The sequence below is a fragment of the Caretta caretta genome, chromosome 4 (assembly GCF_965140235.1).
Source record: "Caretta caretta isolate rCarCar2 chromosome 4, rCarCar1.hap1, whole genome shotgun sequence".
NCBI lineage: Eukaryota > Metazoa > Chordata > Testudines > Cheloniidae > Caretta > Caretta caretta.
Genome location: NC_134209.1, coordinates 38,513,893 through 38,540,775, shown reverse-complemented (window position 1 = coordinate 38,540,775; position 26,883 = coordinate 38,513,893). Strand labels below are relative to the sequence as shown.

The 26,883-nt window shown below is 43.6% G+C and overlaps 1 protein-coding gene across 3 annotated transcripts in view; it reads left to right on the top strand.

Moving 5' to 3' along the window:
* The window catches only part of PPP3CA (protein phosphatase 3 catalytic subunit alpha), a 324,623-nt gene that overhangs the window by 237,879 nt on the left and 59,861 nt on the right, over nucleotides 1-26,883 (top strand). For all 3 annotated transcript variants that reach the window (XM_048847006.2, XM_048847004.2, XM_048847003.2), the window contains one exon: nucleotides 10,805-10,944. In XM_048847006.2, coding sequence (XP_048702963.1) covers nucleotides 10,805-10,944 — 140 coding nt within the window. The remainder of the gene's footprint in view (nucleotides 1-10,804; nucleotides 10,945-26,883) is intronic.

Sequence of the window (26,883 nt, the reverse complement as noted above, 5' to 3'; positions counted from 1 at the left end):
TAATGCTGTGGCAATGTGTTTGCAGTGAAACTAATGACATACTCTAAATTCAGGCAGTCAAAATGGGAACCAGGAATTGCCTTGTTACATGTGAATGTCCGTCGAACTCTTAATATGTTTTAGGAGGTTGATTTTCTACCACAGAGGGAGGAAATGCTCATATACTTTTTGTTCCCTATCTATCGGTCAGTATTGCTTTGAATTACCCTGCAAAATTTTCTCTCTGTAAACTGAGGAGACTGATGGCGAGGGTTACCTGGACAAGAGTCCTGTCTTTGGAGACAAGAGTCTTTGTGATTCCTGTCTTGCATTTTTTTCCAAGTAGAACAGTCTCCAGTTCTGCTGCGACAATGAAGATGATACTGATTCTTCTTGACATTTGTCCCTTGGGAGACCTGCCCCAATTCTGAAAAAATGTTTCTAAAACCTTTCATTTGTGCAGTTTCATTTGTGCATTTCTCCCAAGAAAATGTTGCTGTGTGCTGTCTTCTAATTGCATAGCATGGCAGACCATTTATTCAGTGTTCAGTGCTTGATGAGTAATATGTGACAGCTGATGATCACATTTTCCTTAGCCATCATTTGAATAAACAGTACAGACTCCCTGATTCAAAGGCTCTTTCTAAACGTTATTTTTTCGTTACAATCCACTGTGCCATTCAAGCCTACTTTCCCCTGAAGGTCCATATCCCTCTCAGGCAAGGTCAATAATGCTTTTGGAAAAAATCCTTCCAAACTGCCTGTTCTCAGTCTATTCCTTGTGTGCATCCAGGGACCTCCTGAGGTGGCTTAATGAATTTTTTGGCTGCTGCTTGCAAGAAATCCAGCCATTCTCTCTGGAAAGTGATTTCTTTCTGTGACCTTTCTTTCTGTTTCCAATGTGATATAGTGCAAGATGTCTTCTGCTTGCTATCAGTAATAGATCTGCTGTTGCTGGCATTAGAAAGAGCCTTGCATGTGAATTGCAATGGAGATTTACTGCCCCTTGCCTTTCCTGTTAAAGGTGGTAATTTCATTTCTCTTGGCCTAAGCCTTAGGGTGAGATTCTCAAAGGACCTTAGTTTTGGCCTAACTCCTCTTCTATTGCAGAGCAGAGCTAGGCCAATGCTGAGCACTTCGGAAAATCCTACTTTTAAAAGACACTTTGTGTTGTGAACTCTCTCTAGTCTAGATTCACTACCTAAAAGATCACACTTAGAAGCTTAGTGAGAAAAAGTGAAAGAAATAAATTTTGCATTTAGTTAAAGTGGATGCATCTGCAGTCATTTTATCTCTTGTGGGAAGTGAACTCCGCATTCTGGGTCCAGCTCCTATCCAAGTTCTGTGTCTGACATGCCAAAGCCTTCTCTCCTATTGCCAGACCGTTTCATTGTTCCAGTGGAACTTAGTTGTTGTGTGAAGTCATAGTCTCAGAAGGAGAACAACAACTCAGGAAGCTAGGGTCAATCCACAGAGGCCTTGGAATACCAGGGGAAAGATCTTGAACTGGAATCTGGATTCAACTGGGAATCATTACAGATAGTTGTGAGCCTGATATGTTCATAACAACCTTAGATTCTTCACTTGGTTCCATTGATTTAGGGTGAAAAATGCCTAGCTCACCTCCTCAACCCCAGTGGTTTTCTCACTAAGCCACACAAATGCACAAAACTCTGAACATTTATCAAGCTGTTTTCCTGTTGGCACATCTACACAGCCTGCAGAAGTGAGCCTCCCTGCCTGAGTCAACAGACTCATGCAAGTGGGACTCGCACCAGGATTCTAAAAATGATTGTGTAGACTGCACTTTGAAGTTGTGGCTTGAGCTGGAGTCTGGGCTCTGAAGCCCAGGGAGGAGGATGGGCTTCAGAGTCTGAGTGTTTAACCAGGGATTGGAGGCTTACTTCTGCAGGCTGTGCAGACATACCCTTACAGGCTAAGGAGGAGAGAGAGAGAGAGAGACATATGTTGCTTATATTTCAGTTAACTTGGAAGGCCTTCAGGTGCAAGAGTGAGGGAGCCATGTGTGATGCTCTGGGGCTTCACCCAGACCAGTTAAGGGGTTGTGTCACCGGGTGCCCTGTAACCAGATGACACTAAACTGGGAGGAGTTGTAGATATGCTGGAGGGTAGGGATAGGATACAGAGGGACCTAGACAAATTGGAGGATTGGGCCAAAAGAAATCTGATGAGGTTTAACAAGGAGAAGTGCGAAGTCCTGCACTTAGGACGGAAGAATCCCATGCACTGCTACAGACTAAGGACCGAGAAGCTGGATATGGTCAACAGTGTGCCCTCTTAGTCCCTGTCTTCCTACTCAGTGTGCCCTTGTTGCCAAGAAGGCTAACAGCATTTTGGGCTGTAAAAGTAGGAGCATTGCCAGCAGATTGAGGGACGTGATCATTCCCCTCTATTCGGCATTGGTGAGGCCTCATCTGGAGTACTGTGTCCAGTTTTGGGCCCCACACTACAAGAAGGATGTGGAAAAATTGGAGAGAGTCCAGCGGAGGGCAACAAAAATGATTAGGGGGCCTGAGCACGTGATTTACAAGGAGAGGCTGAGGGAACTGGGATTATTTAGTCTGCAGAAGAGAAGAATGAGGGGGGATTTGATAGCTGCTTTCAACTACCTGAAAGGGGGTTCCAAGGAGGATGGATTTAGATGGATTTAGATTTTAGGATGGATTTTCTCAGTGGTAGCAGATGACAGAACAAGGAGCAATGGTCTCAAGTTGCAGTGGGGGAGGTTTAGGTTGGATGTTAGGACTTTTTCACAAGGAGGGTGGTGAAGTACTGGAATGGGTTACCTAGGGAGGTGGTGGAATCTCCTTCCTGAGAGGTTTTCAAGGTCAGGCTTGACAAAGTCCTTGCTGGGATGATTTAGTTGGGGTTTGGTCCTGCTTTGAGCAGGGGGTTGGACTAGATGACCTCCTGAGGTCCCTTCCAACACTGATAGTCTATGATTCTATGATATTCTATGAACCCTGGGTGCTTCTGTGCTGCACAGCTTTGGCTCAGAACCTTGACACCAGCAGCACAATGACCTCATCCTGGCCTCCACCAGCCTGGTTACTCCTTGCAGCAGAGTGATACCAAGAGTCCTTCCAGTTCTAAGTCTCCCCAAAACCATCTCCCCTGCAGTGCTCAGCCCCTCTCACTGTAGCACTCACAAACCTTATCAAGTTTGCTACTCCTTTAAAGAGACAGTACACAGCACCAGTCTGTTAGTTTGGCCAAGGATTTTATTCTTCCTTTCAAAACAGTGCACTGAAATGGTTTTGTAATAAAACAAGATTGTTTTGTGGCAGAGCACCAGCTTTGTCTCAGTGAGTCCTGCGCTTCTAGGTGGTTAGGGTTTGCCTCAGAGATTTGCTGTGACCCTCAGTGTAGCCTCTCTCCCCTCCTAGAGGCAAGGCTTACAGCTTACTGAGTCACCGTCATCAGCCAGTCAACAGGTTTGGTGTAAGAACCCTCTTTAGTCCCTGTCTTCCTACTCAGGGAGTATTATTGTAGAGCTGAGGGGGGGTGGGGTTAGGGGGAACCCGGGCCCACCCTCTTCTCCAGGTTCTAGCCCAGGGACCCTAATTGGCAAAGGAAACATGTAGTTTTCCTATACTACTGGAGCTTTAGCCCTTCCCTGGGCTACTTCCCAAATGGCCCCTCCTAGCACCCTCATTGGTACCTGACCATGCTTGTTCTCCTGGGTCTTTTACTGCGCACCTTCTTTCTCCCAGTCTTCCCACAACACACTTTCCTACTCCCAGCTCCTACCAGCCGGCCTCTCTGAAGGGGCTTCCTTGTAAACTACTCCCAGACGGTTCTAAATGGGCTTCAGGTGATCTGATTAGCCTGTTTCCTTTGATTGTTTCTAATCAGTTCTTAATTGGTTCCAGGCGTCTTATGGAGTCTGCCTGACTTAATTGCTTCTAGCACCTTCCTGACTTCTCTGGGGTAGCCCCTGCCCTGGTGACTCAAGAAACAGAAAACTATTCCTCCAGTGTGTTTTTCTTCTACCAGACTCTTGCACCCAACCGGTCTGGGTCTGTCACAGTTTATTAACAAAGAACAAGTATTTAAGTGATACCAAGTAGAAAGAATTGAAATAGAAATGGTTACAAACAAAGTAAAAATACACTTCCAAGGGTACAGTTGCAAAATTACAGTGCCGGCAGTTACAGCACCACTCAGAGAGCGCTGAAGGAAAACAGCTGTTGTGTGTTCACACTGACAGCTGTCTGCAAAATAGCGTGTTCACACTTGTGCCGCTATTCGGAGCGGTGCACTCTGGGCAGCTATCCCACAGAGCACCTCTTTCTCTTTTGTCGCTAAGACTTGTGGGAAAGGCGGAAGGGGACATGGGGCATACTGGGTCCTGTCCCAATGCCCCGTGATACAGTGCATCAAATCCCAGCAATCCCTGTGCTTCTGTTCGCATTTGGCACCATCTTTCAACGGTTTGTGTACTGCGCACCCTGCCCTGCCTCGTTCGGGCTGCAGGAATGGATTTCAAGCTGTTGACCGGTATGCTGCTTACACTGACCAACACGTCACGAGTGGCAGTAGAGTTATTCCTTAAACTACAAAGGTAAGAGGAGTGTGACACTGATCTCACCATGCATACTAGCTACAACATGAGACTGCTTGTAACATTCCCGGAAGTGCTGACCACAGTGGAACGCTGTTTTTGGGCTGGGGAAACAAGCACTGAGTGGTGGGATCACATCGTCATGCACATCTGGGATGGTGAGCAGTGGCTGCAGAACTTTCGCATGAAGAAAGCCATGTTTATGGGACTGTATGATGAGCTCTCCCCAGCCCTGCGGTGCAAGGACACAAGAATGGGAGCTGCCTTGCTATTGGAGAAGCGCCTGGCGATTGCACTGTGGAAGCTGGCTATTCCAGACTGCTAGCAATCGGTCGCTGGACAGTTTGGAGTGGGAAAGTCGACTGTTGGAGTCGTATTGATGGAAGTGTGCAGGGCCATTAATCGCATCCTGCTCCAAAAGACCGTGACTCTGGGCAACATGGATGGCTTTGCACTCATGGGCTTCCCTAACCGCGGAGGGGCAATCGATGGCACACACATTCCAATTCTGGCACCAGACCACCTAGTCACCAAGCACATTAATCGCAAGGGATATTTCTCAGTGGTTCTCCAGGTGCATGTGGATCACCATGGGTATTTCACAGACGTTAACACAGGCTTGTCTGGAAAGGTGCATGATGCACGCGTCTTTCGGAACACTGGCCTGTTCAAGAAGCTGCAAGCAGGGACTTTCTTCCCTGACCAGAAGATCGCCGTAGGGGAAGTCGAAATGCCCATTGTGATCCTGGGAGACCCCGCCAACCCCTTAATGGCGTGGCTCATGAAGCCATACACAGGGCAACTTGACAGCAGCAAGGAGCGGTTCAACAACAGGCTGAGCAAGTGCAGAATGACTGTGGAGTGTGCATTTGGCCATTTAAAAGCCCATTGACGATGCCTATATGGGAAGCTGGACATGGCCGATGACAATATTCCTATGCTTATAGCCGTGTACTGTACGCGCCATAATATTTGTGAAGGGAAGGATGAAAGCTTCATTCAGGGCTGGACCACAGAGTCTCAGCGTCTGGAGGCTGAGTTTGAACAGCAAGAGACCAGGGCTATTAGAGGGGCACAGCGTGGGGCCATAAGGATCAGGGATGCTTTGAGGCAGCAATTTGAAGCTGAAAGCCACTAATATTGGTTGCTATGCTCAGGATTGCAGTACTTGTAATGCTAGGAGGTGATTGGTGCACATTACGCAAGAAGGGACCTTAACATAATTCTATGTTGCTTTGCAATGCTCTTTTTGCTTTCACTTAATAGAATAAAGATTGTTTTCAAACAAACACAATTATTTTATTGAAAGATAACAACCAGAGGAGAGTGTCAAACGAAAAAAATCATCAGCAGGGAAGGTGATGGAGGATGGGGGAAGGGAAGGTCTCAAGAGGAGGAGGGGTCCCAGGACGGCTACAGATTTGTGTATGTCCAGGGATCATACCCAACCTTCTCCTTTGGAGTACAATGCAGCGGGTGCTGGACTTCAGCAGGGCCAAACTGCAGAGGGATGATATTGAGTGCAGTGGGTAGTGGGAGTCCACACTGCTGGACTGTGAGGAGGGTGGAGTGGAATGCTGCGGGTAGAGAGTGGAGCCAGGAGGTTGATAACAGTGTGTTGGCAGTGTGGGGGAAAGGAGGGCACATGGGAAAGAGTTTCGCGACAGAGGCTGCAGGGGAAGGCGGGCGCAGAGCTGCTAAGTTTGAAGAGCTAGTATCCCCTGGAGCATGTCCACTTGGCGCTTCATAACTGTTAAGAGCTGCTCAATGGCTTCTTTCTGGCATGCCGCATTCTCTTTTTGGTCTATCTTCTCGCTGTCCTGCCACTCCTTGAATTCTTTTTTCTCAGCAGCAGGGTGCATCATAACCTCACGCATAAAGTGCTCCTTAGTTCTTCTTGGACGCTTTCTAATTCTGTGCAGCCATTCTGCTGCTGATAACAAAGAGGGAGGCTGTGCTCCAAGGTCATCTCTGAAGTTTAAATGCAACATTTTACAGAAGCAGTATTGTTTGGAACACAGACAACACTGATTCAGTGATTTAAAACACAGCCAGTACTCTCACACCTGTCACTAACTGGCTGGCCCCAGGCAATCACACATGAGCCACAAGACCCTCAAAATGGTGAGGGGCTGCAGGGGCAGAGTAAATCACTGTTTCCAGACCCTGCAGTACACTGAACACGTGGCTCTTGGGCACTTGGGGAGGGCCAGCTCTGTAGGGTGGGCCTGATAATCATTCCTTTCCTCACATTTTGCAGAGGAGGTGATCATTGTGAATCTCACTGCTGAGGGTGAGCAGGGAATCAAGGGAGGGTCTTCTCCAAGCCTGAGGCTTCCATCCTGGCGCCTGAGTGCAGCAATGGTTCACCCCTCCATGACGGCACAGTGGCGCGGGAAAGTTAATGGGGCAAGAAAAAAAAGCAGCTCTGCCAAGGAACCTGCGGCAGCGGATTGCCCAGTATCTCCACAAGAGTTTCCTGGAGATCTCTGCAGGGCCGCCGGGGGGAAGTGGGGCAATTTGCCCCGGGCCCCATAGGGGCCTCCACGAGAGTTTTCAGGGGCCCCCATGAGAGTTTTCGGTGGCACTTCAGGAGCGGGTCCTTCAGTGCCACCGAACACCCCCGGAGTGAAGGACTCAACGCCGAAGACCGCCGCCGCTTCTTCCACTCCGGGTCTTCGGCAGCAATTCAGCGGCAAGAGTCCTTCCACTCCATGTCTTCGGCGAAGTGCCCCGAAGACCCAGAGCGGAAGGACCCCTGCCCCCGAAGGCCCCAGGCCCCCTGAATCCTCTGGGCAGCCCTGAATCTCTGAGAGAGACTCCCGTGAAGTGAGGGAGTGTATCAACAGCCTGTTCCACCACTCAGACTAGGCATGAGGTGGGAGACGAGCTTGCTTTCTGCAACCCTCCTGCCCCCAACAACTCACTGCAGCAATTCCCAAAATCAGATCCACTTACCAGCGGCCTCCTTTCCTATTTTCGCTTCGCCAAGCTCCGACTGCTGTGACTGGCTAGGCTCTTCCATGTTAGAAAAGAGCTCCTGACTGCACAGCCTCTGAGTCCCCTTCCCCCTCTTCGTCCAAGATTTCCTCCTCCTAGCTCAGTCCACTCTCAACTGGCATGCAAGCCAATGAAGTGTCTGCAGGGTCCTTCACAGTGGAGGTGGGGTCGCCACCGAGTCTTGCGTCCAGCTTTTTATAGAACCAGTAGCCCGTGGACGCAGCACCGAAGTGGTGGTTTGCCTCCAGCGCCTTGTGGTAGGTGGTCCGCAGCTCCTTCACTTTGACATTGCACTGCAATGTGTCCTGATCATGGTCCCTTTCTATCATGCATCTAGAAATCTGTCCATAGGTATCATAATTCCTATGGCTGGAGCACAGTTGGGACTGGACAGCCTCCTCTCCCCAAATGCCGATGAGGTCCAGCAGCTCGGCATTGCTCCAAGCGGGGGATCCCCTGGTGCGTGGAGCAGGCATGGCCACCTGAAAAAATGCACTGAGACCATTACACATGTCATCGAACAAACAGGAAGGGGACTTTCAAATTTGCAAAAGAATGTACGGGGTGGGGCTGACGCTTGGTCACCTGCAGGCAGGGCAGTAGAGTTCAAACCGAAGGCCAGAGAGGTGAGAACAGGCATTCTGGGACACTTCTCGGAGGCCAATCACAGCGCTGTAATCACCATGGCGTCTACACTGGCACTGCGGCATTGTAGCCCCGGCACAAAAAGCTCTATGCCTGTCGCCGGGGTGGTTTTTTTAGAGCGCTGCATCTGCGCTTTAAGTGGCTTGGCAGTGTGTACACCTTGGGAGTTACAGCGCTCAGAGCTGCTTTACGGCACACAAACTTGCCAGTGTAGACGGGGCCTAAGACTAAAATCCAACTTGACAAACTAGAGTCTTTTGTCCAAAGATGTTTTCTCACCATGGTCACTCTTGCAACATGGCTGGCCAGTCCTTAGCCAGGATCCAATATAGAGCCCAAAGTGCTTGGTTTCTTTGTCTTCTCAGGTGAAGGATGACAAATTGGCTTTTTGCCTCAGTTTATATTTTGCCAAAGTGTATTGACCCTGTTTCAAAAGGCAGAAAAGCTTCTTATAGGTGCAGGCTCCATCCCCTGTTGAGATTAAGTGATCAGCTTCCCCCCTACTTGCTTGTCTGATGGCTTTGTTTTACCTTGCATGTAAATATGCTTTTCATTGTATTAGGTCACACTTTGCTTAATTTACATTGGAGGCACAGTCAAGGCTGTGAAACAACATTCCTTTGTCTAGGACAGGCTGAATTCATGCTCATGCTACAGCTCGCTTCATCGGATGCATGCTGTGGAGGGTGCGGAGGATCTTTTTATACACACAAACCATGAAAAAATGGGTGTTTACCACTACAAAAGGTTTTCTCTCCCCCCACCCCACTCTCCTGCTGGTGGTAGCTTGTCTGGGGTGATCGCTCTCCTTACAATGTGTATGATAATCAAGGTGGGCCATTGTAAGGAGAGTGATCACTTTAGATAAGCTATTACCAGCAGGAGAGTGGGGTGGGGGGAGAGAAAACCTTTTGTAGTGGTAAACACCCATTTTTTCATGGTTTGTGTCTATAAAAAGATCTTCTGTACTTTCCACAGTATGCATCCGATGAAGTGAGCTGTAGGTCACGAAAGCTTATGCTCAAATAAATGGGTTAGTCTCTAAGGTGCCACAAGTACTCCTTTTCTTTTTGCGAATACAGACTAACACTGTTACTCTGAAACCTCGCAGTATTTTATATTACAGATGTGTAAATTGAAACCATTTAAAATGAATATTTTTCATTTTACATTTAAAACTTAGGGATTTTCGCATGTGTAACACCTGTTGTTGAAGGGGATTGGCAAATAAAAATACACAATTTTCTTCATTCTTTGAAGCTACTAAATAAATTGTTATAATAGCCAGGATTACTTTGTATCATGGTGAGAAATGTATACACTGGTAGTAGCTTTTTCATTTACACCAATTTGATTAAAACATTATCTGCATTTTAATTAATGAATGTAAAGCTGTATTTGCAAGCTAAAGTTTTGATTAAGCAAAAATACTCTCTGCCTAAAAATTCGTTGTTTTCACAGCATAGCAAAATGGTCGGTTAAAATTGTTTAATGCTTAAATTCCAGGTTAGGGTCATTAACATTTTCAGAATTTTTTTCATTAACAAGTCTATTCATCCTTGGCAATCAGCAGGTTTTTTCATAATTATGAATGTGTGTTATTTTATTTTGATGTATTACAGGTACAAAGGCATGAATTATTTAGAGATCTGAAACAAGTTAGAAGTGTGGGTTTGAGATGAATATTTCATGATGAGCATGTGACGGTAGAAATGCAGAGGCCTTCTCTTATTAAAAACTTTTTAATTGAGTGTGAGAAAAAATGAAAAATTACTTATATTGCCTTTTGCTTCCAAGAAAGAGTGGAGAATTTGGTAGACTTGTCAGACTGATTTATAAACATATCTTTTACAGAGTTCTTATATATAGTTTTTGTGCTGAAAAATATCAATTTTTAATGTTTCTCCTAGTTTTTTATGCTTTGTCTTGTTTGCAGTATGACTGTATAATTTTTCTAATTTTTAACAGGTTGTCTGAAAGAAAGAGGGATTCTTTGCTGCAGTTAAATAAGGTTAAAGTAGAAGTTAATGAAAGCTATGAGAGTATTGCAGCAAGATGCGACAGTGCAGAGACATTGCCTCAGTACTTTAAAATTTGATATTAGATATATTTTAATTGAAAGAAATTTGTTCCAGTATGACTATTATCATTTTGCCTTAACAAGTTCCTAGCTTCATTAGTCAAGTTTCATGATGGATGAGTAGTCCTAAAATACAGCAGGTCACCCAATATTTGTCCAGGGCAGGGCAGGAACGAAAGAGTCACACTTGCTGTTGCACAGAATAAATCAAAATGCATCTGCCCTCCTTCTCTTTTAAATGCAGAGATATGACTCACTTATGGTGTAGGTGCGCGAGCTCCATTGTCATCCAAGTATCCACAATATTAAAGATGAAAGCAGCTGGGACCCAAATTGTAGTATGCTGTGAGCCTCAATTTGGCAGTCCCTGAAATACTGGCTTATCACTAATGTGTTTTATATGGATGTTTTCTGGATGCCTAGTATTAACAAATTAGTATTCAATCTATGTATATTTTTTAACTTCCTAAATAATAAAGTGTAAAAAGTTAGTATTTCTGTCTTATTTTTCTTAGTTAGATCGATTCAAGGAACCACCTGCATATGGACCTATGTGTGATATCCTGTGGTCAGATCCCCTAGAGGACTTTGGAAATGAGAAGACTCAGGAACATTTTACTCACAACACAGTTAGGGGGTGTTCATACTTCTACAGGTAGGGTCACTTTATTAATTAATGATTCTCTACCAACTAGATGAACTACTTGGAATCATGGATGTTATGTGCTTGCTTGCAATCTGCATCATTCTTCTCATCATAATAGTGTGTGTATGGGAGTGGGGCCTATATTGTTTCATGGGCTTTGTTTTATTTTCAGTTCTTTGTTTGCCATTGTTGAATTGCTCTACAATTTCTGGAAATAATGTTGACTTTTTAATTCAAGAAGTTTTAAGGTAGGTTTGAATGAGGAATGTTGGTTATTGAAAGATCTCACCATCCACTGTGCTGAAATGATAGTGAAGAGTTTATACGAAACACATGTGGCTCCTAAACTTAAGACTTTATACTAGGAATCTGACATAGTTGTGATAATTTGAGTTTAGGACTAAATACTTTGCTGGTTTGGTCAGCTTCTGAGCTGAGCAAATAATTTAATCAATGAATCTTTCTGCTCTATATCTATAAGCAATTATGATTTTTCTCAAATATTTTGCAAACTTTTAAAACTGTCAATTTGATTGTGAACAGTTCTCTGTGAGAAACTCATGATATGAGTGTTGGTTAGTTGTGGTTGGTCAGATACAGTACAGAATATTATTTTTCTTCCTTGGCCAAATGAGTGCACCAGCACTTCTGGTGCACTTGTCCATGGTTTTGAATTTAAATTTTGATTTCTGTGCATACAGCTTTGAAATTGGCTTTCCAGGAATGTTCATGCCAGTGAAACTTAAGTGTGCAACTATTCCTGGAAGGTGACTGCAAAAGGGGTACAAATGCAGCCAAAAGCCAGTACATTTGAAAATCAGAGTGAATATTTGAAGAAAAATATTTTCAGTGTTTTCCCAGCTCTAATCCTCCTATTCCCTTCTCGGAGAGTTCTTCTTTCCTGTCCTTACACAAGGGGGGGCGGGTGTCTTTTTCCCCACTCCTAGCCTGTTTGAGGTGGCCAGTGGACTCTTTTTCTCTCCCCTTATGAAGAGAAGGGTGCCTTGTTAGGGGTTCTGTCTCCATTTCCCTTTCCATGGTGTGTAATGGGCCACAAAAGTACCACATCTTCTGTCAGAGCAGGTGCTTTGCTAACTATATATTTGTTCTCAGCATCAGACCCTATGGCATGGAGTATTCTTGGAAGCATTTTTCTACCGAAAATAGTCTAAAGAAATGCTTCGGAGATTGTCCTGTTGAAACTTTCAAGACCCTGTACTTTAAGCCCCTGGGTAATCCATGGTATTTGGGTCTTCGTTTTCTGTCATGTCACCAATGCCTTGACCACTGGGCTTCGATTCTGAGAACTCCCTTTTTGTGGAACTCTCATGTTGTGCTCCAGTAGCATTAATTCTCTAGGAGCAGCTTAGAACAGGAATATATCAGAGTGACAAAACTTGGCAGAAGGAGAAAGTGATAGTGTGAATGGTGTATTTCATTAAAATTTTACCAGGAGGTGGGTGGGATTTCCTTACTCAGATGACTGTTAATTGAAATGAAAGGTTCCATATCCTGGCTGATCAGTTCCACTTCATCCCAGGGTTAGCAGTGTCCAAGCTTGGGCTTTCTGAAGAAGCTCAATGGGAGTTTGGCACTCAGTTTCCATAGGTTCCTTTGAAAACCCTTTTTCAAACATAATTCCCATCTGACAGCTGTGCAGTGAATTGGTAGCCTCAGTCCATATCTAAAAGCCACAGCCAGGATCCTTTGGGGCACTTTTAGCAAAGAGGTGAAAGATGGACTGCACCATGGAAACTAAATTCCAATCCCGCCCAGTGTGTAACCCTAGAGCAAGGGTGGACCAGTATCAGAAAGGTTGAACTGCTGCTGCCCTTGCTGTTCTGGTTCTGTGGTTAACTGATGCTGCAGTCTTCACGTCTCTATAAATTCTGACACTACCCACAACTACTAAATTCACATGGATGTCTTGCTTTTAGAGAGGATCAGCCCAAATGCAGATGGGGCTGGGTCTTTTGGGGGCTTTTTGTTCTGTGTTTGATTTGTGCTTAACACAACAGGGTCTTAGTCCGTGACTTGGACTCCTTGGCACTACTGCAATACAAAAGGAATAATAATAATTCCCATGTGACCTGTGATGGTTCCTGGGGATACCCAGGGTTGTGAGGCACCTCGCCAGCTCCTGCCCTTAGCATGAGGAAACCTTGTCTGTGCCTGTCAGGGTCATCTCTCGGACTCCACCACAACAAAACCACACCCCTCCAGGCCTAATCAAGCTCTACTCTCTCTTCACAGGTACCAGCAGGCATACTCCAACTCTTGAGCTCTCTGAGCTTCCCTCTGCAGTGTACTGCCCCTGATCTATTGGATACTCACAGAATTACCAGACCTGCTGTTCCCAAAGGAAGTGTATACCACATCTTACTGGTTACACCTTAGCCCACAGCAATTAGATTTCTTTATAGAGAAAGCAACTATAAGTTTATTTAACAAAGAACAGAGATTCAAATTATAGCAAGCACAGCTATTGGAAACAAAGGGTTACACATAAAATAAAACCATAATGTGCATACTAGAGCCTAAACTTAACTAAGAGGACATTATGCTATAAGAATAAAAGCTCACCTAAAATCCTTCCAGGATATTACAACCAGGTTTGGCTGAGATCTTCCATTCATGAAGCAACCCCACTGTCCGCTTACTTCCTAGGTGAAAGATGCAGAGTTTGTCTCTGTCTCTACAGTTATAATCCAAAAATCCCTTCTCATGACTTATAAACAGGATAACAACCCTCCCCCCTCTCCTCTAGTTGATTTTTCCTGTGTGCTTCTTTCTTGTTTTTTACAATCTCTTGATTAACATTCAGCTCAGACTCTAGACAGGCTTCCATTGCGAAGCAGACAGTACGCACATGACCAGACAAAGAGGGATAGGCATTTCTTCCCTCCTGCCTGACAGGAGTAGGTAGATCATCTTATGGATCATCTTATCATCTGCCTTAACTCATAGACCTTAAGAACATGATTTTCAGTGTATATACATAACTCATGTATTATCAATATATACATTTCATAATGATTATGATGACCAGTGTGACACAGGCTTTCATTAGAGACCTTACATGACACTTTGTGGTGAATTAGTATGTAAATACCAGACTCTCACACACCGATCCTCTTATGCACCCCTGTGCTCTCTGCAAATTGGCACCAAGAGGTCCCTGGGTCACACTGACCTTTTTAAACAATTGTGAAATGTTACTCCATGTGATTAAGGGAGATGTCACGCAGACTAACAGCCTACAGTTTTCACTTTTTCTTTCGGATCAAAGTTTCTCAGATTTGATGTAAAATTTCTCCCCTAGGATAAGATGTAGATATTGTGACAAGGTTGGGCTAGATGGCTACAGGAGAGTAATAGAAGGCAGATATATTATCCCCAGGTTAAGTGGGTCCCTTTTCCTTGGGTAAGGTAACAAGTAAGATTCCAGAACAATCGGGAATCTTCTGGAGACAATTAAGACAGACAGGCTGATTGGCTGCAGGTGTTCTAATAAAAAAGCTGCTAGAATCAATTAAGGCAGGCTAATCAGGGCACCTGGGTTTGAAAAAGGAGCTCACTTCAGTTTGTGATGCGCGTGTAAGGAGCTGGGAGCAAGAGGCGCTACGAGCTGAGAGTCAGAACACATACTGTTGGAGGACTGAGGAGTACAAGCATTATCAGACACCAGGAGGAAGGTCCTATGGGGGGATAAAGAAGATGTTGGGAGGAGGCCATGGGGAAGTAGCCCAGGGATTTGTAGCTGTCGCAAAGCTGTTCCAGGAGGCACTCTAGACCGCTGCATTCCACAGGGCCCTGGGCTGGAACCCGGAGTAGAGGGTGGGCCCGGGTTCCCCCCAAACCTCCCAACTCCTGGTCAGACACAGGAGAAGTTGACCTGGACTGTGGGTTCACGAAAACAGCCAAACTGAGGGCTGCTGTGAAGCTCCAAGGCGAGCAAATCCGCCAATAAGCGAAGACTCTCCAAAGTAGAGGAGGAACTTTGTCACAATATTGATATATATTTTTTAAAATTTCAGTAAGGTCTTACTCCTATTGTTTGAAGAAAGAAAAATAGTACCAGTTGGGAAGATAACTTTCAACATGTTATAAGAGCAATTCTTTAATTTTCTTTGTTGGTTATGAATTTCTTCTTAGGACTCAGCCTACTTCATGCTGAACGTTTCCATCCCCCAGCCTTGTTAGGAACATACAAGTTGCTGTAGAAGAACACACCTAGGCTCTGGCTACTCTTATATCCTGGCACCAACAATGCTAAATGTTCTAAGCGGTGGTGAAAATTACTAATACGGTGCCTAATTGTGCAGTACTATACAGTGGAAAGGAAACTTCTTCTCAACACAAGCAGGTGTCATCTGTATCCAAGTTAGTGTAATGGTAGTTGCCATTCCTGTAACTTTGTCACAAGCATTTAATTCTTTTTTGATATTTACTAAGCCTGGTGATAACCTCTGGCAGTAAATTCCTTATGAAAGTTATGGGCTGTGTCAAATTTTACCTGAGTTTTGTTGCAGCTCTCCAAGAAGAAGTGAGAATCTCTCCAAAACACCAACTTCACAGTTAGAAAAACATAGTTTTAGATTCTGTAGTCACTACCTCAAGACTCACAGGTTCATATTTCAGAAGAGTCTGTACTCTTCAGTTATGTCTATGCTGCAGCTGGGAGCGAGCCTCCCAGCCCGGGTAGACAGACTCATGTTGTCTCGACTCAAGTTAGCATGCTAAAAATATAGTGTGAATGTTGCAGCTTCAGCAAAGATTTGAGCTAGCCGCTAGAGCTCAAAGCCCAGGGTCAGGTGGGCTTGAGACCAAATTGCTGCCCACACCACAACGGTCACACTGCTATTTTTAGCCGAGCTAGTATGAGTTTGTCTGCCTGAGTTGGGAAGCTCGCTCTGAGCCACAGTGTAGGCATATCCTTCTAGGTCCCTTTCTAAACCTCTTTGGGTGTTTGAAGAATGTGACTGTGTTCTAGTGCTCAGTATCAGTTTTTAACAGGACTAGTTTTCTGGATTCCTCATTGTAAATCTAGTTTATACAAAAGTTCCACTTTGACTGCAAAGGCCAGGGATGGAAATTGAACAATAAAGGTCAAGAAGAATTCAAAGACATGTGTGAGCCCAATAATTTCTTCTAGGTTATTAAGAAATGTTCATTGATGATAGGAAATAATATTGTAAGAAATTCACATTTATTTAGACATATTTGTTATAATGGCAATTTCAATTGACCTTTCTGTGATTTAAGATTATTTCCCACAGTGAAATAACATGAGATAGGGGACCTTAGCAATTAATGTAGCTTTGTAGCCCAGTAAATCTACTATATTCAGCCAAACGTTGCGCACTTATCAAGCCTTTAGTCATCTTAGGAAATGATTTCAATGCGCATGAAAAAGTTGAAAGAGATAAATTTACAGTAGCCTAATAATCTTTCTTTCCACATTTATTAAGTGGACAAATTGTTATGGCCCGCTGAATTTAAAACTGCTCAACGTTTTCCTTTAGAAAATCTCAAGTGTAAAAGATCTTAAAATCACTCCAGCCAACATTGTCAAACGACGGTATCTGTAACTCAGGACTTAAATCCACTTATGTGGAAATAGGCAAAATTGAGATGACTTTTTTCAGAGTTGCTGAGCACCTGCAGCTCCCTCTTTAAAGGGGACGTTTAATAAATATTTTGCATCCAACAGATTTTCGTATGTTGGTTAATGTATGGTTTTTAGAAACTGTGGATACATGAATGGAAAGTAGCTACTGTGACATTGTAGCCACAAATACAGAAAGCCCTTGAATATTAAATATGTTGCATTTTGCATCTTTTAACGATCTCTTCTTCCTTCTCCAAAAAACAGCTACTAATGTGATTTATTTTCTTCTGTGCCTTCTAAACTTTCAGCATATATGTCTTCTTCAGTCCTTGTCAAGTTAGCTAATGTCAGCTCAAGAGAAATCAAAGTACTGATTTAATGAGGTGTTACCTATGCAGACTAAAATTTATTCAAGTATTATTTTTAAAAATTAATAAGTCATGGCCAGATTTCACCACCCTTACTCACACTGATAGTACCTCACTCTGAATAGTACGAAGTAAAAATGACAGAATCTGGCCTTAGCGTCAATATTAGAGTTCCCAGTTTATATGAAAGCCTGGTATTCTATGTTTGTATATCTTTTTTGTACCTCTCAGTCAGTGACAAAATTTACATAATGCAATCCAACATTAATATTGATGAATTGATGCTGTTTGGAAACATATACCTCAATTGTCCCTATGGGAGAAGAACAATTTCCTGTTTATTTAGCAAAATATTACTTTGGTTGGTTGGTTTTTTTGTTTTTGTTTTGTTTTGTTTTTTTACCGTGTATGTATAGTCAGTTCTGTTGATGGTCCATCACATTTCCTATCTCATGCATAATTACAATACCACTCTCAAGTGCAACTCTGGGAGAGCTTATCTATTCACATGCTTCTGCGTAGGAAAGATTGGAAATATGGAAAGAGACCACCCTGGCTTACCCAGGAGATTTTCAATGGTCTGAAACTCAAAAAAGAGCCTTACGAAAAGTGGAAAATAAGAGAAATTACAAAGGATGAATATAAAAAAATAACTCAAGTATGTAGGGACAAAATTAGAAAGGCCAAGGCACAAAACGAAATTAAATTACTAGAGACATAAAGGGTAACAAGAAAACATTCTATAAATACATTAGAAGAGGAGAAGACTTGCTTCTGTTATCATTCCCGGAATAATAACAGAAAATGTGGAAATGGCAGAAGTGCTAAATGACTTTTTTTGTTTCAATTTTCACCCAAAAGGTTAGTAGCTATTGAACGTCGAGCATAGTGAATGCCAGTGAAAATGAGGTAGGATCAAAGGCTAAAGTAGGGAAAGAACAAGTTAAAAATTACTTAGATAAGTTAGGTTTCAGAGTAGCAGCCATGTTAGTCTGTATTTGCCAAAAGAAAAGGAGGACTTGTGGCATCTTAGAGACTAACAAATTTATTTGAGCATAAGCTTTCGTGAGCTACAGCTCACTTCATCGGATGCATTCAGTGGAAAATACAGTGGGGAGATTTATATACATAGAGAATATGAAACAATGGGTGTTACCATACACACTGTAACCAGAGTGATCACTTAAAGTGAGCTATTACCAGCAGGAGAGCGGGTCGGGGGGGACCTTTTGTAGTGATAATCAAGGTGGGCCATTTCCAGCAGTTGACAAGAATGTCTGAGGAACAGTGGCGGGGGGGGGGGAATATATATGGGGAAATAGTTTTATTTTGTGTAGTGACACATCCACTCCCAGTCTCCATTCAAGCCTAAGTTAATTGTATCCAGTTTGCAAATTAATTCCAATTCAGCAGTCTCTCGTTGGAGTCTGTTTTTAAAGTTTTTTTGTTGAAGTATTGCCACTTTTAGGTCTGTAATCGAGTGACCAGAGAGATTGAAGTGTTCTCCAACTGGTTTTTGAATGTTATAATTCTTGATGTCTGATTTGTGTCCATTTATTCTTTTACGTAGAGACTGTCCAGTTTGACCAATGTACATGGCAGAGGGGCATTGCTGGCACATGATGGCATATATCACAATGTGCAGGTGAATGGGCCTCTGATAGCGTGGCTGATGTGATTAGGCCCTATGATGGTGTCCCTTGAATAGATATGTCAACACAGTTGGCAACGGGCTTTGTTGGAAGGATAGGTTCCTGGTTCTGTTGTGTGGTGTGTGGTTGCTGGTGAGTATTTGCTTCTGGTTGGGGGGGCTGTCTGTAGGCAAGGACTGGCCTGTCTCCCAAGATCTGTGAGAGTGATGGGTCCTCCTTCAGGATAGGTTGTAGATCCTTGATGATGCGTTGGAGAGGTTTCAGTTGGGGGTTGAACGTGATGGCTAGTGGCGTTCTGTTATTTTCTTTGTTGGGCCTGTCCTGTAGTAGGTGACTTCTGGGTACTTTTCTGGCTCTGTCAATCTGTTTCTTCACTTCAGCAGGTGGGTATTGTAGTTGTAAGAATGCTTGATAGAGATCTTTTAGGTGTTTGTCTCTGTCTGAGGGGTTGGAGCAAATGCGGTTGTATCTTAGAGCTTTGCTGTAGACAATGGATCGTGTGGTGTGTTCTGGATGAAAGCTGGAGCCGTATAGGTAGGAATAGCGGTCAGTAGGTTTCCGGTATAGGGTGGTGTTTATGTGACCATCGCTTATTAGTGGAAGTGGATCTTTTTTGTGGACTGGTCTAGGCTGAGGTTGATGGTGGGATGGAAATTGTTGAAATCATGGTGGAATTCCTCAAGAGCTTCTTTTCCATGGGTCCAGATGATGAAGATGTCATCAATGTAGCGCAAGTAGAGTAGGGGCATTAGGGGACGAGAGCTGAGGAAGCGTTGTTAGAGAAGTTAGATGTCTTCTAGTCATCAGGGCCTGATGAAATGCATCCTAGAATACTCAAGGAGCTGACTGAGGCGATCTCTGTGCCGTTAGCAATTATCCTCAAAAAGTCATGGGAAGATGTGGGAGATTCCAGAGGACTGAAGAAGAGTGAATATAGTGCCAATCTATAAAAAAGGAAAATAAACTGATTGGTCTTGATTGTTCTTAACTTCAGTACCTGGAAAGATAATGGAGCAAATAATTAAGCAACCAATTTGCAAACACCTAGAAGATAATAAGGTGATAAGTAACACTCAGCATGGATTTGTCAAGAACAAATCATATCAAACGAACCTACTAGCTTTCTTTGAGAGGGTAAGAAGCCTTGTGGATGGGGGGAAGTGGTAGATGTGATATATCTTGACTTTAGTAAAGTTTTTGGAATTCTCTCGCATAACCTTCTCATAAACAAACTAGGAAAATACAACCTAGATGGAGGTACTATATGGTGGGTGCATAACTGGTTGGAAAACCATTCCCAGAAATAGTTATCAGTGGTGCACAGTCAACCTGGAAGGGCATATCGAGTAGGGTCCCACAGGGATCAATTGTGGGTCCAGTTCTGTTCAATAACTTCATTGGTGTTTTAGATAATGGCATAGAGAGTACACTTATAAAGTTTGAAGACGATACCAAGCTGGGAGGGATTGCATGTGCTCTGGAGGATAGGATTAAAGTTCAAAATGATCTGGACAAACCGGAGAAATGATCTCATGTAAACAGGATGAAATTCAATAAGGACAAAGTCAAAGTACTCCATTTAGGAAGGTACAATCAGTTGTACACATACAAAATGGGAAATGATTGCCTAGGAAGGGGTACTGCAGAGTATTGGGAGTCATAGTAGACCACAATCTAAATATGAGTGAATAGTGTAACACTGTTGCAAAAGAAGCAAACATCATTCTAGGATGTATTAGCAGGAGTGTTGTAAGCAAGACACAAGAAGTAATTCTTCTGCTCTACTTCTGCACTGATAAGGTCTCAACTGGAGTACAGTAACTCCCCACTTAACGTCCTCTTGCTTAACGTTGTTTCAATCTTACGTCCCTGCTCAATTACAGAACATGCTCCCTTTAAAGTTGTGCAGTGCTTCACTATAAGTCGTTTGGCTGCCTGCTTTGTCCACAGCTGGCAGCCCCCCTATCAGTGCCCCTACGGCCCCCCTCCAGCGCCTCCCGCCCACTGGCAGACTCTGCAAATCAGCGCCCTCCCTCTCATCCCCCCGCCCCCTGCCCACGGCAATCAGCTAGGTTGCGGCATTCAGGAGGGAGGAGCAAGGACAGAGCTCCCCCTCCCTTCCCCGGGCAGGCTCCCCCTTCCTTCCTGCCTCCCGAATGCCGCAAACCAGCTGATAGCCATGGAAAGGAGGCAGGGGAGGGAGGGAGGAGGCTGCGCACTGCATCCTTGCTCCTCCCTGCCTCCTGCCCCTTGACATGGCATGCAGCCTCCCCCCTCCCTCCCCTGCCTCCTGCCCGCGGCAATCAGCTGTCTTGCAGCATTCAAGAGGAAGGGGAGGGAGGGGGAGCCTGTGCGCCATGTCCTCGCTCCTCCCCCCTCCCTCCTGAATGCCGCAAGCCAGCTGATTGCCGTGGGCAGGAGGCAGGGGAGGGAGGGCGGAGGAGTGAGGATGCCGCTTGCAGAGTAAAGGGGGAGTGGGGGGAAGAAGAGGCGGGTTAAGGGTGGGGGCTTGGGGGAAGAGGTGGATGGATGGGGAGAGGGTTGAGCCCCCCGCCCCGGTGCTTGCAGAGTAGGGGAAGCTGCTGGTGCTGCTGTACAATATGCTTCTCCTAGCCTACAGCACCTTCAGCCTCCTTGCCTGCCTCATTGTCTCCAGTGCCAGTGGGCTGTGCCTGTGTGGGGTAAGGCAGGGGCACCTCCCAACTATAGTACTGTACTGTATGGCAAAAAAAAATTTCCCTAGACCCTAACCCCCCTATTTACATTCATTCTTATGGGGAAATTGCATTCACTTAACATCGTTTCACTTAGTCGCATTTTTCAGGAACATAACTACAACGTTAAGTGAGGAGTTACTGTATTGTGTCCAGTTTTGATTGCCATATTTCAGGAAAGATGTGGACAAATTGGAGAAAGTCCAGAGAAGACCAACAAAAACGATTAAAGGTCTAGAAAACGTGACCTGTGAGGGAAGATTGAAAAAAATGGGTTTGTTTAGTCTGGAGAAGAGAAGACTGAGAGGGGAGATAACAGCTTTCAAGTACATAAAATGTTCATACAGGAGAAGGGAGAAAAATCGTTCTCCTTAACCTCTGAGGATAGGACAAGAAGCACTGGACTTAAATTGCCGTGAGGGTGGTTTAGGGTGGACATTTGGAAAAACTTCCTGTCAGGGTGGTTAAGCACTGGAATAAATGGCCTAGGGAGGTTGTGGAATCTCCGTCATTGGGGTTTTTTAAGAGCAGGTTGGACAAATACCTGTCAGGGATGGTCTAGATAATACTTAGTCCTGCCATGAGTACAGGTACTGGATTAGATGACCTCTCGAGGTCCTTCCAGTTCTATAATACTGTGATTCTCTAGGAAAATATGTTGTTGTTCCTGTTTCTTGAGAGTGACTCATGTAGTTAAATTGTCTTGAAGATGCCACTTGACTTTTGCATCTCGAAGGAAGTGGTACCAAGAGATGCAGCAGATAAGTAGGATTAGGGAATTTTTAGAACAATTCTAACATTTCTCATTCTGGTCTACACTGGCATTGCATTCCAGTATCGTTTACTGGATGGGAATAGAATTTAAAGGATTTTTTTTTCTCTCATCACATTCATACAAAGCCACTGAGAGTGTGCGTGGTCTTAGCTGTGAAAATTGCCACTGAATCCTTGCCCAGCTTGTTTAATTGCCTTTGTGCCAGCGGTCTGGCACAGAGTACTGGGAGCTCTGTTGCACTATGGTGTTTAATAAGCAGTGTCCCATCCCATGTAAAATATATCAAGTGTTTCCTATTGCAAGTATATATGCGTGCAAGTTTAAAATTCATTTTATGTGAGTCTTGCCATGTAAGACTCGTTTACTTAATGATTGTGGAAGAGTGCACAAAGGGGGTCTAGGCCTGGGCCAACAGAAGTCATTTAGAATTTGAACAAATGCTCAGGGATTTCCTTCTCTTCTCCCCCTGCCCCAGCGTTCATTGACCTCTACCTCCTAATTGTTTGGTAATTATTACTGTTTAATATTTGTACTCCAGTAATGCATAGAGGCCATTAATGTGTGTATAGTTCTCTCTATTAATGTGAGTATAGCTGCTCTTTTAAAAATTGGTTTCTCATTCATATGCTGCAAGGAACTTTAAGTTTAAAAATCAGTCAGAGAATTCTGAAATATTCCAGAGAGATTTGAGCAAATCAGTTTGAGTATTTTAATGTAAACTGTCTAGCTGAAGTTGTTACCATGACACTAAGCTACCTGAGTTGTCTTTCAAGGTAAACATAACTGGGTAAATACCTGCCAGATGGCCGAGCTAAGGAGGTCATTAATAACTTCTGTGGTTATTCTACTATGACAACAGCTTGTGTAACTCCCAGATAAATCCATTTTAAAAGGATACCTTGGTTGATTGTCATCTCCTCCTCTGTGCCCCCTGTAACTTGTAAGTGCTAATATATCACAATCCTGATATAATTAATACCTTTCAGTATCTGGGAGCCAGATTCTCTTGGCTGGTTAAGTTATGCCTGGCACATGACAAGGATGCAGGAGGGAAGATAGCTTTACTCCACCTTTTCACTCCCCTGGTTTTAGAGCCAGCTGGGGCCTTCAATTTGGGCCTGGTTGAAATCTGCTCTAAATTATGCCTGGTTGCCAGCGGTTCCCGTAAGCCATGACAGTCTCTGGATATTACAAGGGCATAAGAATGTATGATTAAACCCCATATGCTGGGTGGGAGAGTCTGAAAGAGTCTGACATAGGAGCTGCTACTGTTATGTATTTTGGTGGTATCTAAAGGCTTGAACCAGGACTGAGGACCCATTGTGCTAGGCAAAAAATAGAACAGAAGATGGTCCCTGGCCAGAAGATGCCCATCCCCATAGTACATATGTTTGAATGAACAGAAACTTTTGTAAGTCCAATATCCTTTTACAATAGTTTATATTTAAACGATATTAAATGATAATGAATATTATCTAAACAGCTTAAATATCACAATATTTTAAATCAAAGCATTTATCATGCATAGATTCTGGTCTTCTCTCTGTCTGCTACTATATTGTATTTCTTCTTTTAGGATGGCTGATCCTTCCAATAGGCAAGTTAGGAAAGCCAGATGGCAGACATGTGAAACATGCATTTATTGCAGAATTCGTTAGGCTTTCCCAAACACTGGTGAAACGAAGTGCAGTTAATGAGAAGATTGTTTCCTTCTTTGTTAACGTAAACCATGCTTCCCTCTCACAGCTGCACAAATAAAGGTGATGACCATAGTAATCCAAAATCTAACTTCTACTAAGATAAATTGTATAAAAGGATTTAACCTAACACAGGTTTTAAAGAAAGGAAAATCATAGTCATGTATTCCAAGAAGAGTAAATCCTTTCTAACATGTCACTAGCCTGTTCTGACCCACCAGGGAAACAGAACTCTTCTCTGATTCTGCATGACATATGAGATGCAGTCAGAATGCTTGACCATGCTTGCTGGCTTTTCTCTTGACCAAATGGGTTTTATGTTTGGCTGATTGAATTTCAGATTGGACTCTGCAAGGCAGGGTAAAGAGAAAAAGCATTTCTGAAATGGAGTAATATGTACCAGACTGCAGTAGCAAAGGAAGGGGTACTGCCTTCCCATAGACTTTATTTTATTAAAATTATTTCCTGCCTTCTTGTTCCCCTCATCCACATTGTCCTTCATTTTATTCCTGGATGGAGGAAAGAGTAGAAATGTTAAGAGATTTATAGGACCGGGTGCTACATTCTTTCCAGGGGAGGGGATAGGGAATACATTGTTGTTGGATGAGGAGTTGTACCTGAGTAAAAACTTTTTTAAAATTGAAATTTGTAGAGGCATTCTAAATTTTTTTTCAGCAAATTATTTTGGATGAAAAGCCATTTTTCAACCCAAAAAACCATGTTCGCAGAAAATTTTAAGAAAAGTTCGGTTTTCTTGGTGGGAAAGTGAAAAATTTTCACAGAAAATGTTTACCAAGCACAGAATTTTTTTTACCAGCAGTGTTTTTCAAAACCGATCTTTTTTTCTGTGCTGTGGATCTAAAGTTTTCAGGTCTATTGGTGACCCACATAGGGTGTTAGAATTTGTTTCTTCACATTGTAGTTTTAAAAATGTCAGAAATTATATTTTAAAAAAATAACCTAGTTTAAAAGAATATTAAGGTTGCAAAGTGAAGCACTGAGAAGTTAGGAAATGCTAAAAATGAAGGTTGCACATGCGTTATGTTAGTGTGTGATCATATAATTAAAGACTGTCTTTTTCGTAGGAAGACGGGTGATGATTCATTAGAAGACGGGTGATGATCAGAGACTGAATTAAGGTTGTGTAGTGAATGAAGCTGTTGTCTGAGCGAGCCCTGCCTCTTTTGTTGCAGAAAGTGTAAGGTGTGTAGTAAATGAGGCAGGGAACTGCAGGAAGAGAAGGAATGGTCTTGTGGATTAGATGGTTGAATGTCACTTTGGAAAATTGGATTCTCTCCCTGTCTGCCATAGAGTATAGTAGGTAATGCTGGGCAATGGGGAAGTCGCTTAAACAAAAATTTTCACAAGTGGCCACTGACTGTACGTTCTTCATTTTCTGAGAACCCAAGGTGAAACATCTGTGGCTTGATTTCCAGAAGTGTTGAACACTCACAACTGCAAGTGACATCAGTGGGAACTGTGAGTTGAGTATACTGTGGCAAATTGCAAGCACTACTATGATGGGTCTCGCGCTTTCTCTTCTTGGAGGGGAGGGGTTTCAGGGCACCGTTTCTTGCCCCTGAACTGGCGTATTAACTGCCCCACTCGTGTCCTAGAGGAGGGGAGTGGAGAGGGAGGGACCCGGGCCCGCTTTCTACTCCGGGTCCCAGCCCAGGGGCCCTAGGGATAGCAGCAAACCACTAGAACTAGCAGTTCCTTCCCTTGGGCTACTTCCCTCTCCTGCCCTTCAGCTGTGGGGGCTTCCTGCCCTCCCTCTGCACAAACCGGGTGTCCCTTTATCTGTGGTCTTGGTCGTCTTAGCCTACTGCAGCACTTCTCCAAACTGTCCTCTGCTTCCCTCCAAACTGCGCTCTGTTCCAACACCAATCCACTCTGCTTCAACTCCTCCAGACTGCTCTCTGCTCCAACACCAATCCACTCTGTTTCAACTCCTCCTCTTGTCTGATTGAAGCAGGGGGGTTATATCATGTGACTGGCTTCAGGTGCTTTAATTTATAGGAAACTTTCTTCCCTCTACAGGGAATAAGGCTCCCTTCTAACACTCTCCTGCTGCCCTCTGGCCATTCTGTATCACAATACATAGTGCTATAAAAATACCAAGTACTCTGAAAAACTAGTCACTAGGTATCTTAAAGACTTTAGATGATTATGATGGTCCCTTCTGTCCTTAGTCTGACCTCCAGCACACCATAGGTCATAGAAACTCACCCACCACTCCTGTAATAGTCCCATAACCTCTGGCTGAGTTTCTGAAGTTTTCAAACATTGATTTAAAGACTTCAAATTACAGATACTTCAAGTTACCATTTACTCTAATTGAAACCAGTAAGTGACTGGTGGCCCATGCTACAGAGAAAGACAACAACAAAAAAGCAACACTGGCTCTCTGCCTATCTAACCTGGGAGGAAATTCCTTCCAAACCCCAAATATGGTGGTCTGTTACACCCTGAGCATGTGGGTAGACCCACTAGTGCGACACCCGGGAAAGAATTCTGTGTAGTAACTCAGAGCTCTCCCCATGTAGTGTCCCATCTCTGGCCTTTGGAGATATTGCAAATAGCAGGCAAGTAGGAATCCCAAAATTAGTGGGCATTTTCGACTGTTGGCTTTGATCATGCTGTATTTCAGTTCCCCATATGTAAAGTAATAATAATTAATACCTCTTCACCTCACAGGTGTGTTGTGATGATAAATGAATTTGTCTGTGAAGCACTCAGATATTATGGCGATGAGCACCATAGAAAACCCCAAGAGGAAATAATAATTCTATATTTGCGACAGGGTTTCGACGTTTTTCGGTAAAAAAAAGTCTAGAGCCATATATTGATCGATAAGGATTAAAAGAAATATTGAATTTCTAACTGTGGTGTACGCCTTACATCCTGTACATTGAATGACAGAAAATCTGTGGAAAATAATATGTGATTCTGTAATTAAAGACTGTATCATAATACATATGCTCATGGGGACAAATTATGGCAACCTCAAGTCTGGCATTTTCCTAACTTTTGAGTGCTTGACTTTGCAACATAAACTGCTTTCCAACATACTTGTATTTAATATCATGGAGTATGTTCAGAAAGAGAAGAAAAATGGTCAGAGTTATTGC